Source organism: Filicampus tigris, chromosome 11 (assembly GCF_054856515.1).
Source record: "Filicampus tigris isolate MCC_2025a chromosome 11, RoL_Ftig_1.0, whole genome shotgun sequence".
NCBI lineage: Eukaryota > Metazoa > Chordata > Actinopteri > Syngnathiformes > Syngnathidae > Filicampus > Filicampus tigris.
In genome coordinates this window covers 1,783,525-1,795,000 of record NC_141227.1, presented here as the reverse complement: position 1 = coordinate 1,795,000, position 11,476 = coordinate 1,783,525, and the positions used below count along the sequence as shown (strand labels likewise).

At 48.0% G+C, this 11,476-nt stretch overlaps 1 protein-coding gene across 1 annotated transcript in view; it reads right to left on the bottom strand.

Moving 5' to 3' along the window:
- galm (galactose mutarotase) overlaps positions 1 to 11,476 on the bottom strand; it is a 36,508-nt gene that overhangs the window by 6,990 nt on the left and 18,042 nt on the right. The window contains exon 5 of the mRNA XM_086046062.1: positions 3,842 to 3,934. Within this exon, the coding sequence (XP_085902188.1) occupies positions 3,842 to 3,934 (93 nt within the window). The remainder of the gene's footprint in view (positions 1 to 3,841; positions 3,935 to 11,476) is intronic.

Below are 11,476 nucleotides of genomic sequence, written 5' to 3'. Positions count from 1 at the left end.
CGTATCAACTACAAGCTTTGGGTCTCTGTTTTCAGCTCTCTAGAACCACATCAACTGAATGTGAATTAGACATTATGCAATATATATACAGTACTTCTTCTGTCTCCATTCAGACCATCTATCTAATTTCAAGTGCAATTTGTTTTTTTCTCATTTATTTTTTGATTAGCAATATCATGATAAATGACCTGCGACAGTCAGCTCTGTGCTATACCTAATTCCCAATGGTAAAAATATTAATTGCATCTGAAAACCTACATTTGAATCACAAATGGAAGTGTACAGCAAATCCACAGAGGAATAAATCTTATTGCTTGCATTTCATCACGTTTTATGAATACAATGTATCCAACTATAAAACTGTCCACCGTAGTAGTCAGAGCTGACAACCTATAGAAATTGATCTGTCTCTCTCTCACACACTGGAAAGGGCACTTCACCCTTTTCCAGGTCTCAGATTTGGACCAGAGGACCATGGTCTCAGATTTGGAGGTGCTGATTTTCATCCCAACCGCTTCACACTGGCCTGTGAACCGCTCCAGTGAGAGTTGGAGATCACGGCTTAAAGAAGCCAACAGTACCAGATCATCTGCAAAAAGCAGAGATGCAATACTGAGGTCACCAAACCGGACTCCCTTCAACACCTTGGCTACACCTAGAAATTCTGTCCATAAAAGTTATGAACAGATCGGTGACAAAGTACAGCCTGTCGGCAATGTGGACCAAACCCTGACATCGGTAGTATAGGTACCAAATAGACCGTATGAGGGGCTCGGTACCCCGTACTCCCGAAGTACCCTCCACAGAACTCCCTGAGGGACACGGTCAAACACCACACTGGTTTGGAAGAACTCCTCTGCGGATCCTGCTGAGGGTAGCTGGTCCACTGTTCCCCATCCGGGACAAAAACCACATTGCTCCTCCTAAATCCGAGATTCGACCTCCCGACGGGCCCGCCTCTCCAGCACCCCTGAAAAGACCTTACCGGGGAGGCTGAGGAGTGTGATTCCTTTGTAATTGGAACACACCCTCCAGTCCCCCTTCTTAAAAAGGGGAACCACCAGTCTGCCAATCCAGAGGCACTGTCCCCGATGTCCATGCAATGTTGTAGAGGTGTGTCAACCAGGACAGTCCCACAAGATCCAAAGCCTTTTGGATCTCATCCACCCCCAGGGCTTTGTCACAGAGGAGGTTTTTAACCACCTCAGTTACTTCAACCGAAAGATAGTAGAGTCCACCTCGGAAACTCCAGGCTCTGCTTCCTCAATGGAAGGCGTGTAGGTGGAATTGAGGAGGTCTTCGAAGTATTCTCACCACCGACTCACAACGTCCCGAGTCAGTACCCCATCTCCACTATACACAGTGTTAATGGTGTACTGCTTCCCCCTCTTGAGACGCCGGATGGTGGACTAAAATTTCCTCAAAGCCGTCCGGAAGTCATTTTCCATGACCTCGCCGAACTCCTCCAACGCCTTACTTTTTGCCTCAGCGACCGCCGAAGCTGGATTCTGTTTGGCCAGCCCGTATCTGTCAGTTGCCTCTGGAGTCCCACGGGCCAAAAACAGCAGAATGAGATCCCCCAGGGGGAGTGGTGTCCAGTACACCCTCCAATGACTCCAAAAAGGGTGGGTGCTCTGAACTGCTGTTTGGTGCATAGGCACAAACAAACGTTAGGACCCGTCCCTCCACCCAAAGGCGGAGGGAGGTTACCCTGTCAACCACCGAGGTAAACAGGCACCAAGCTGGGGCGCAATAAGTATGCCCACACCTGCTATGAGCCTCTCACCTTGGGCAACTCCAGCGTGGAAAAGTGTCGACCCCTTGACCACCCCCAATCCAGGCCTGGTTCCAGAGGGGGGCCCCGTGTAGCACATCAGGATAAGGGAAAACGTCCGATATTTTTACTCATAATAAAAGGTCTTTGAGCCATGCTATGATTGGTCACTCACCGTGGACCTGTTTGCCATCGGTGACCCTTCCAGGGACATAAAGCCTCCAGAAAAATTAGCTCCTCGGATCACTGGGACACGCAAACCCGCGATTGTTTGTCTATGATGAATCAGGTTTTTGTTAGACCACAGTTGTTGTCTCATGATTGAACATAATAATTTGGCGATGAAGCTTCACATTGCCCTTGTTCCTTGCCGCTGATATTAATCTATTAAGGCTAATGGCGATCAACCTCAAATCATGAGCTTTTGGCCAACGTTGGACTCGTCTGCTGAGTAAACCCTGGTCGCATAGCACAGTTCTAGGCGTGGCTCACCGTGGGGTGGACCTAAGCGTTTCACTCCGCCCGCATGGAGCACCTTCTTTTTTCTTTCTCTCTCCATGAACATGCCGTCAGATGTAGTTTAGTTATAAGGCTTTTTTATTAGTCCAAGACGCTACTGTGGGACGCAGCCAATGCCAATACAGTACAACCGTTCCGTCAAAAAGTACAACAGCTCTCTGCCTTCATCGTCCTCCTCTCCACCCCGTCTCGCTCGCATACCCCTCTCATCCAGCGAGCTGCGCGATGCATTAATTAATCTCAGAAATAACACAACTCAGCAAAACACAAATTCGACGACAACACAGATAAACCAATTCGTTAAAGTACTTTTCAATTCAGGTCAAGTCTACACGCTGCGAAAGCCAGGATGACGGCTCATGGCATTTTCGTTTGCTAGATGGATAATTTAAGTTAATCTTTTTAATTCATTTAAAAGAGACCTTTCAACTCAGATTTTTTTTGTTAGAGTTCAAAATGTTTTCATTTATAAATAAAATGTATTTTTCTGAAAAATGGATAGGCTGCATAGATTTCAAAGGCAACACAATTTCGCAAGTTTATATATACAACCTTCATTTCAGATGTCAAAATTTGTTTGAGGTTCCCAGTGTTTCTTTTCCATGGAAATCGGGTCAAAATGGCTCTTTGATTGAAAAAGGTTGCAGACCCCTGGGCTAGACACTCAGAACAAACGTGAACAGTCCCATTTTCAGGGCTCCTGAACACGCTTGACAAGATTCCATGGCTCTACAACCCTGTTTGCCCAGAATGGATGTCGAGTGGCTCTTTCGACCACTTCAGTCAAACAGCTCAGTTATCCGCCTCAACTGACTGAGGGTTGAGGATTTGTAATTTTTAATGTTCAATAAAGTGTTAAAAAAATAGGCGTGACGTCAGAAGACGGCGCATAATTAAAACCACCCAGGAAATAGAAAAGAAAAAGAAGGCGCATAAAATCTGTGTGGGTAGAGTCAAACGTTTAGGTCCGCCCCAAGTTGAGCCACACCTTGAACTGCGCTCTACATCCAGGGCTACTTTGAGTAATGATACCATTTTTGCGTCCGCTGATAGTGTAGTGGTACACACGCCTGAGTTGTGTGCGGGCAGCGTGGGATCGATTCCCGCTCAGTGACAGTGTCTATGTGTGCCCTGCGACTGGCTGGCGACCAGTTCGGGGTGTAGTCTGCCTTCGCCCATTGACGGCTGGGATAGGCTCCAGCAACTCCCCGCGACCCTATATAGGATAAGCGGTTTGGAAGATGACATGACATGACATGACATACCATTTTTGCAGTTGACAGATTGTCAAAAATACAGGGCTATGATCTATTAACTCTTTTTGCTCATTTTCAACCTGTTTGCGCAATTATGTGACCCAGGATTTTTTTAAAATACCTGTTACAATCAGTATTACGGGAATAACCAGTTAGCGTTCAGTGATTTCCCGAACAAAATACGGACAATCCGTAACAGTTGGCACCTCTGAGTAGTTAGCTGCTAAGAAGAATCAAATCACTGTTTAAAAGTAGGAACATTTGATAAAATAGGTCCTCTAACATGTCTTACCTGTCCAGCAAGGTTGAAATAAGAGTGGTTAGTGAGATTGATTGGTGTTGTTTTAGAAGACTGGGCTTGATACTCTGCAGTCAGTGTTTCCTCCTGAAAAGAAAACAACATTATAAATCATTCAATATTTAGGGATACAAATCAGTTTAAGTATTGAAAATTATGGTTTTAAACTCAACAAATACATTTACCCTCTGGTTGGCCTGAAATCCGAATCTATAGATCAACACAGATTTTTTAACAAAATCAACAGATTTTAGAAGTCTACACACACACACCTCAAGTGATGTCATGATATTGTTTCAGATTTTTCCTCCCCACCTTTAATGTGACCTATTGCATGAACAATTCAGTTAAAGGGGAAGTCAACCCAAACATATTTTTTCACGAACATTCTATTTTTTCTATGCATGCCCACTAGTTGAAACAAGGCAATATGATTAATATGAAATATGAGTTAAGCAGCAAAATCCACTCGTTTTTAGCCATCTCAAGGGGTCGGCCATTTTGTCACTTCTGTCGACTTGAAAATGACATCACAGGCCCTCAGGGCTCAGAAAACGACCAATCACGGCTCACCTATTTTCTGAAGCTGTGCTATTGTTGGTCATTATCTGAACTCTAAGGGTGTGTGATGTCATTTTCAGGCGACAGAAGTGACAAAATGGCCGCCCCAAGAGATGGCTAAAAACGGGTGGATTTTGATGCTTAACTCATAGGGGTGTAACGGTTTTTGTATTCATCCTGTCCCATCTCGGTACGGGCTTCAGCTCTGCGCACGTAGTCATACGACGAATACGTACGAAGCTAGAGGAGCCCTCTGCCCTATACAAATCAGCCGTATGGGAACATTTCATCACCCCGATACAGTTACCGGGATTAGAAAAAAGAAACCTGCAGAACACAACTTATCCCCGCAACTTTTAACAAGTCTGGAGAAGTGAAAGCAGACAGAGCCGAAGAAATTACTGAAGCAATCGGCATATACTTAGCAACATCTATGTGCCCATATGCTGTACTCGAGGAGCCGAGTTATGTAAAGTTAGCACCAGATTGGCACAATCGGGGTTGTCCGTTCAATAACATTGCAACGCAAACGATGGCTTTTTACAATCTATGTATGGTAGCCGAAAATCTACAACTTGAATTTAAGCAACACAATTTGTGGTCTCAGCAGTTAAGGTGCGTTTGTGCTTTTTCAACAGCCTCTGCTGAGCCGTGCACCCAGGGACCGTCAACAAATAGCAAGCACTGACAAGAAAACAAACTATCAAAAATAAACGACAACTCCGAATGTGCCAATCAGTTGCTAACTTTACCGGACTGAGGAGCCGGGCTTCAAATGTTTTTAAATGTGCAGCAATCACACAAGAGCCGTGGTGGAGCATGAGCTGTCCTCTGCTGCTCTTATAATGAAGTTCAAGTTACTAATTGGCAAGTGCTACCTGATTTAATCTGCAACCTCATTCTATCCATACAAGAAAGGGTGTTTTCCTGTGTTTAATCTTTTTCATCATTATTATTGTTATTTATGAATAACCCTAATGCGCAAGTTTTTATTCTATTTTGTGCTTTTATAACAGGGAATGTTTTTGTTTTATAGCAAATTGAATTGCAACTTGCTCTCTGTTAAAAGTAAATTTAAAAAAAACAACCTAGTTTTATGCATTTGAGACTTATTGCTGTACCGAACTGTGACCCCCATACCGAGGTACGTACCGAACCGTGACTTTTGTGAACCGTTACACCCCTATTAACTCATATTCCACAAACACAATATTAACGCTTTGCAATTCCACTTGGCATTTTTACCTGAATGGCGAAAAAGGTGCATCCAAAGTAAATTTGAAGCTGTACTTGAACCATTTGGAGTATCAGCATGGTTTTGGTCTCTTTTTGAAGATGTCATGTCATGTCATGTCATCTTCCAAACCGCTTATCCTATACAGGGTCGCGGGGAGTTGCTGGAGCCTATCCCAGCCGTCAATGGGCAAAGGCAGACTACACCCTGAACTGGTCGCCAGCCAGTCGCAGGGCATCTTTTTGAAGATAACACTTTGAATTTTTCTCCTCAACTGTCAGAATCTGTTAAAGTGCTATCGGCACTTAATTATGGAAGTTTGAATACATAAAAGAAGGATTTTATGTCCACGTATTTTATTTTTTTCCCAAAAATATTTTCGGTAAGATTAGCACTGGTTAGCACGTCCACCTCACAGTGCAGAGGTCGTGGGTTTGTATCCGGCCCCGGCCTTCCTGTGTGGAGTTTGCATATTCTCCACGTGCCTGCGTGGGTTTTCTCCCACATTCCAAAAAACATGCATGGTAGGTTAATTGGACACTCTAAATTGCCCCTAGGTGTGATTGTGAGTGCGACTGTTTGTTTGTCTTTGTGTGCCCTGCGATTGGCTGGCAACCAGTTCAGGATGTACCCGGCCTACTGCTCGAAGCCAGCTGGGACAGGCTCCAGCACGCCTGCGGCCCTTGCGAGGATAAGATGTGCTTCTGGTGAATAAATTTTTGTTCATTTTCATGAAAGCTTTGGTTGTCCTCTTCCTCTTTAGCTGTCTAGCAGAGGTCTGAATATTTTGTGCCAAAGTTGATAAATTTGAACTAGGGCTGGATGATTATGGACAAAATAATAATCACGATTATTTTTGATTGAGACTGAATTCATGATTAAGAAAATGATTATTACCGTACCCCCCGTGAGCCGTCACCTTATCGTGGTGGAGGGGTTTGCGCGCCCCAATGATCCTAGGAGCTACGTTGTCTGGGGCTTTATGCCCCTGGTAGGGTCACCCATGGCAAACAGGTCCTAGGTGAGGGACCAGACTAAGCACGGCTCAAAATGACCCCTTATGATGAATAAAATTAACGGACCACGATTTCCCTCGCCCGGACGCGGGTCACCGGGGCCCCCTTCTGGAGCCAGGCCTGGGGGTGGGGCTTGATGGCGAGCGCCTGGTGGCCGGGCCTGCACCCATGGGGCCCGGCCGGGCTCAGCCCGAAAAGGACACGTGGGTCCCCCTTCCCATGGGCTCACCACTGGTGGGAGGGGCCAAAGGAGTCGGGTGCCGTGTGAGCTGGGCGGCGGCGGAAGACAGGGACCGTGGCGGTCCGATCCCCGGCAGCAAAAACTAGCTCTTGGGACATGGAATGTCACCTCTCTGGCAGGGAAGGAGCCTGAGCTGGTGTGTGAGGCTGAGAGGTTCCGATTAGATATAGTCGGGCTCACCTCCACGCACAGCTTGGGTTCTGGTCCCAGTCCTCTCGAGAGGGGTTGGACACTCTTCCACTCTGGAGTTGCCCAGGGTGAGAGGCGCCGAGCGGGTGTGGGCATACTTATTGCCCCCCGGCTTGGCGCCTGTACATTGGGGTTTACCCCGGTGGACGAGAGGGTAGCCTCCCTCCGCCTGAGGGTGGGGGGACGGGTCCTGACTGTTGTTTGTGCTTATGCACCAAACTGCAGCGCAGAGTACCCACCCTTTTTGGAGTCCTTGGAGGGTGTGCTGGAGGGCGCTCCACCTGGGGACTCCATCGTTCTGCTGGGGGCCTTCAATGCTCACGTGGGCAATGACAGTGAGACCTGGAGAGGTGTGATTGGGAGGAACGGCCCCCCCGACTGAACCCGAGCGGTGTTCGGTTACTGGACTTCTGTGCTCATCACGGATTGTCCATAACGAACACCATGTTCAAGCATAAGGGTGTCCATATGTGCACTTGGCACCAGGATACCCTAGGCCGCAGTTCGACGATCGATTTTGTAGTCGTATCATCGGACTTGCGGCCGCATGTTTTGGACACTCGGGTGAAGAGAGGGGCGGAGCTGTCAACTGATCACCATCTGGTGGTGAGTTGGCTCCGATGGTGGGGGAAGATGCCGGTCCGACCTGGCAGACCCAAACGTATTGTGAGGGTTTGCTGGGAACGTCTGGCAGAATCCCCTGTCAGAAGGAGTTTCAACTCCCACCTCCGGTAGAACTTTTCCCACGTCCCGGGGGAGGCGGGGGACATCGAGTCCGAGTGGACCATGTTTCGTGCCTCCATTGTTGAGGCGGCCGATCGGAGCTGTGGCCGCAAGGTGGTCGGTGCCTGTCGTGGCGGCAATCCCCGAACCCGCTGGTGGACACCAGCGGTAAGGGATGCTGTCCAGCTGAAGAAGGAGTCCTATCGGGCCTTTTTGGCCTGCGGGACCCAGGAGGCAGCTGACGGGTACCGGCTGGCCAAGCGGAATGCAGCTCTGGCGGTTGCTGAGGCAAAAACCCGGGTGTGGGAGGAGTTCGGGGAGGCCATGGAAAATGACTTCCGGACGGCTTCGAGGAAATTCTGGTCCACCATCCAACGTCTCAGGAGGGGGAAGCAGTGCACCATTAACACTGTTTATAGTGGAGATGGGGTGCTGCTGACCTCAACTCGGGACGTTGTGGGTCGGTGGGGAGAGTACTTCAAAGACCTCCTCAATTCCACCGACACGCCTTCCACTGAGGAAGCAGAGCCTGGAGACTCTGAGGTGGGCTCTCCTATCTCTGGGGTTGAAGTAACCGAGGTAGTCAAAAAGCTCCTCGGTGGCAAAGCCCCGGGGGTGGATGAGATCCGCCCGGAGTTCATAAAGGCTCTGGATGTTGAGGGGCTGTCATGGTTGACACGTCTCTTCAACATCACGTGGACATCGGGGACAGTGCCTCTGGATTGGCAGACCGGGGTGGTGGTCCCCCTTTTTAAGAAGGGGGACCGGAGGGTGTGCTCCAATTACAGAGGGATCACACTCCTCAGCCTCCCCGGCAAGGTCTATGCAGGGGTGCTGGAGAGGAGGGTCCGTCGGAAGGTCGAATCCCGGATTCAGGAGGAGCAATGTGGTTTTCGTCCTGGCCGTGGAACAGTGGACCAGCTCTACACCCTCAGCAGGGTCCTCGAGGGTGCATGGGAGTTTGCCCAACCGGTCTACATGTGTTTTGTGGACTTGGAGAAGGCGTTCGACCGTGTCCCTCGGGGAGTTCTGTGGGGGGTGCTTCGGGGGTACGGGGTACCGAGCCCCCTGATAAGGGCTGTCCGGTCCCTGTACCACCGATGCCAGAGTTTGGTCCGAATTGCCGGCAGTAAGTCGGATTCGTTTCCTGTGGGGGTTGGACTCCGCCAAGGCTGCCCTATGTCACCGATTCTGTTCATAACCTTTATGGACAGAATTTCTAGGCGCAGCCGAGGTGTCGAGGGGGTCCGGTTTGGTGGCCTCAGTATTGCATCTCTGCTTTTTGCAGATGATGTGGTACTGTTGGCTTCTTCAAGCCGCGATCTCCAACTCTCGCTGGAGCGGTTCGCAGCCGAGTGTGAAACGGTCGGAATGAAGATCAGCACCTCCAAATCTGAGACCATGGTCCTCAGTCGGAAAAGGGTGGCGTGCCCTCTCCGGGTCGGGGATGGGATTCTGCCCCAAGTGGAGGAGTTCAAGTATCTTGGGGTCTTGTACACGAGTGAGGGTAAGATGGAACGGGAGATCGACAGGCGGATCGGTGCAGCATCTGCTGTGATGCGGACCCTGTATCGGTCTGTCGTGGTGAAGAAGGAGCTTAGCCGAAAGGCGAAGCTCTCAATTTACCGGTCGATCTACATTCCTACACTCACCCATGGTCATGAGCTGTGGGTCATGACCGAAAGAACAAGATCTCGGATACAAGCGGCCGAAATGGGTTTCCTTCGCAGGGTGTCCGGGCTCTCCCTTAGAGATAGGGTGAGAAGTTCGGCCATCCGGGAGGGACTCAGAGTCGAGCCGCTGCTCCTCCGCGTCGAGAGGAGCCAGTTGAGGTGGCTCGGGCATCTGATTAGGATGCCTCCTGGACGCCTCCCTGGTGAGGTGTTCCGGGCATGTCCCACCGGCAGGAGACCCCGAGGACGACCCAGAACACGCTGGAGAGACTATGTCTCCCGGCTTGCCTGGGAACGCCTTGGGATCCTTCCGGAAGAGCTGGAGGATGTTGCTGGGGAGAGGGAAGTCTGGGCTTCCCTGCTGAAGCTGCTGCCTCCGCGACCCGACTTCGGATAAGCGGGAGATAATGGATGGATGGATGGATTATTACCGTATTTTCTGGACTATAAGCCGCTACTTTTTTCCTGGGTTTTGCCATGAGGCTTATAAAAAGGTGCGGCTATTCTGTGGATTTTTCTTCCATCGCTAGGGGCACGCTAACCGAAATTACAATACAATTGCTATTAACAGGATGTGACTGCAGGTGAAGCAGTTCAACAGGCGAGGGCGCTACGCACTAGGTTATGCATTAGGTAGTATGTGGAAGTAGAGCAATAAAAGGTGGACGTTAACCGACAAACTGGAAAGATAAGTACTGTTTATTTTCTCTTGGTTCTGTTCCATTTTAATCAGCAAAGTTGCTGACATGTTAAAAGGCACTGTTAGGAAAGAATCTGTTCAGTACATGCATGCAATAAAACCATGTCAAATCTCAAGTCAACATGTAGAGCATGAAGTGCAGTAACAATTTACTAAAGGAACAAAAACAATCCAAACAACCACAGGCTACTACAACTATCCATCCTTCTATTATTGATACCGCTTATCATCACACTTTCGGTTATGTCCATCACAACTCAAGTCTTTCAGTTTTCTCCATAACAGCAACAGCAGCCCCAAAGTTCACAGAAAGCTTTATCTGACTTTATCTGGCTTCACCCACGGACAATGAGTTCCGAGTCCTTGTTGTAACTGCATTTCATATTCCTTGCAGTCTTCTTACTTTCCTTAGAGTCCTCTATTTTCCTTAATTCATCACAAATGTATGGAACGCGTCGCTAAAATGCTTGTTTTTGGTAGGCGTAACAACAACTATTGCCTGCATGTGCACCCGGCTGTTTGATTGACAGCATACCCCTGCCTTTCACAGTCTCCCCTCCAACACACACACAGCCCGAGACCCACCCCCATAATAGCCTACACTGTGTGTTGTCTGCTCTCAGCACACAGGCGTTTAGTAAACGTGTGTCTTAATTTTAGACGCACGTTTGAAAATTGGTGCCTGCCGATCAGACAAGTGGGACAGCGAGTCAATTTGCGGGACGCATCAAAAATCATTAAAATGCGGGACAGTCCCGTGCAAATCGGGAAATATGGTCACCCTACCTGTATATCACTTCACATGTTATTGTAACCCACATAAAGAAACATAAAGATAAATTCTAAAAGCTATTAAAATGCAAGAATAATTTAAACGGTTAAAATCTAATATTTTGTTAAATAAGTAATTAAAATAGTATGATAAAAAGACAATTTGACTTTCTATGAATACATCTATACAAAATAGTGCACTGTTCCTTTAAGACACTTGCCGTGCCTCTGGCTGTGGTCTTGCATCAGTCATACATGTACGAGCGGAGAGCGGAGAAGACGAACAGAGAGATTACAACCGAATACATATACACCTTTGGGGACATGGAAACATTCTACATCGTCGGTGATAAATAAAAGACTTATTTAATCGATCTACGACCGTTTTGGTGAGTTTAAAGTTATCTTACCGTAACTTTCTTGTAATGCAACATGTGTGAATCCTAGCTAAATGTTACCATCGTAGATCTGTGGAAATGACGTGTACCAAGCGCACAATTTTATTAATTAGATTTATATGG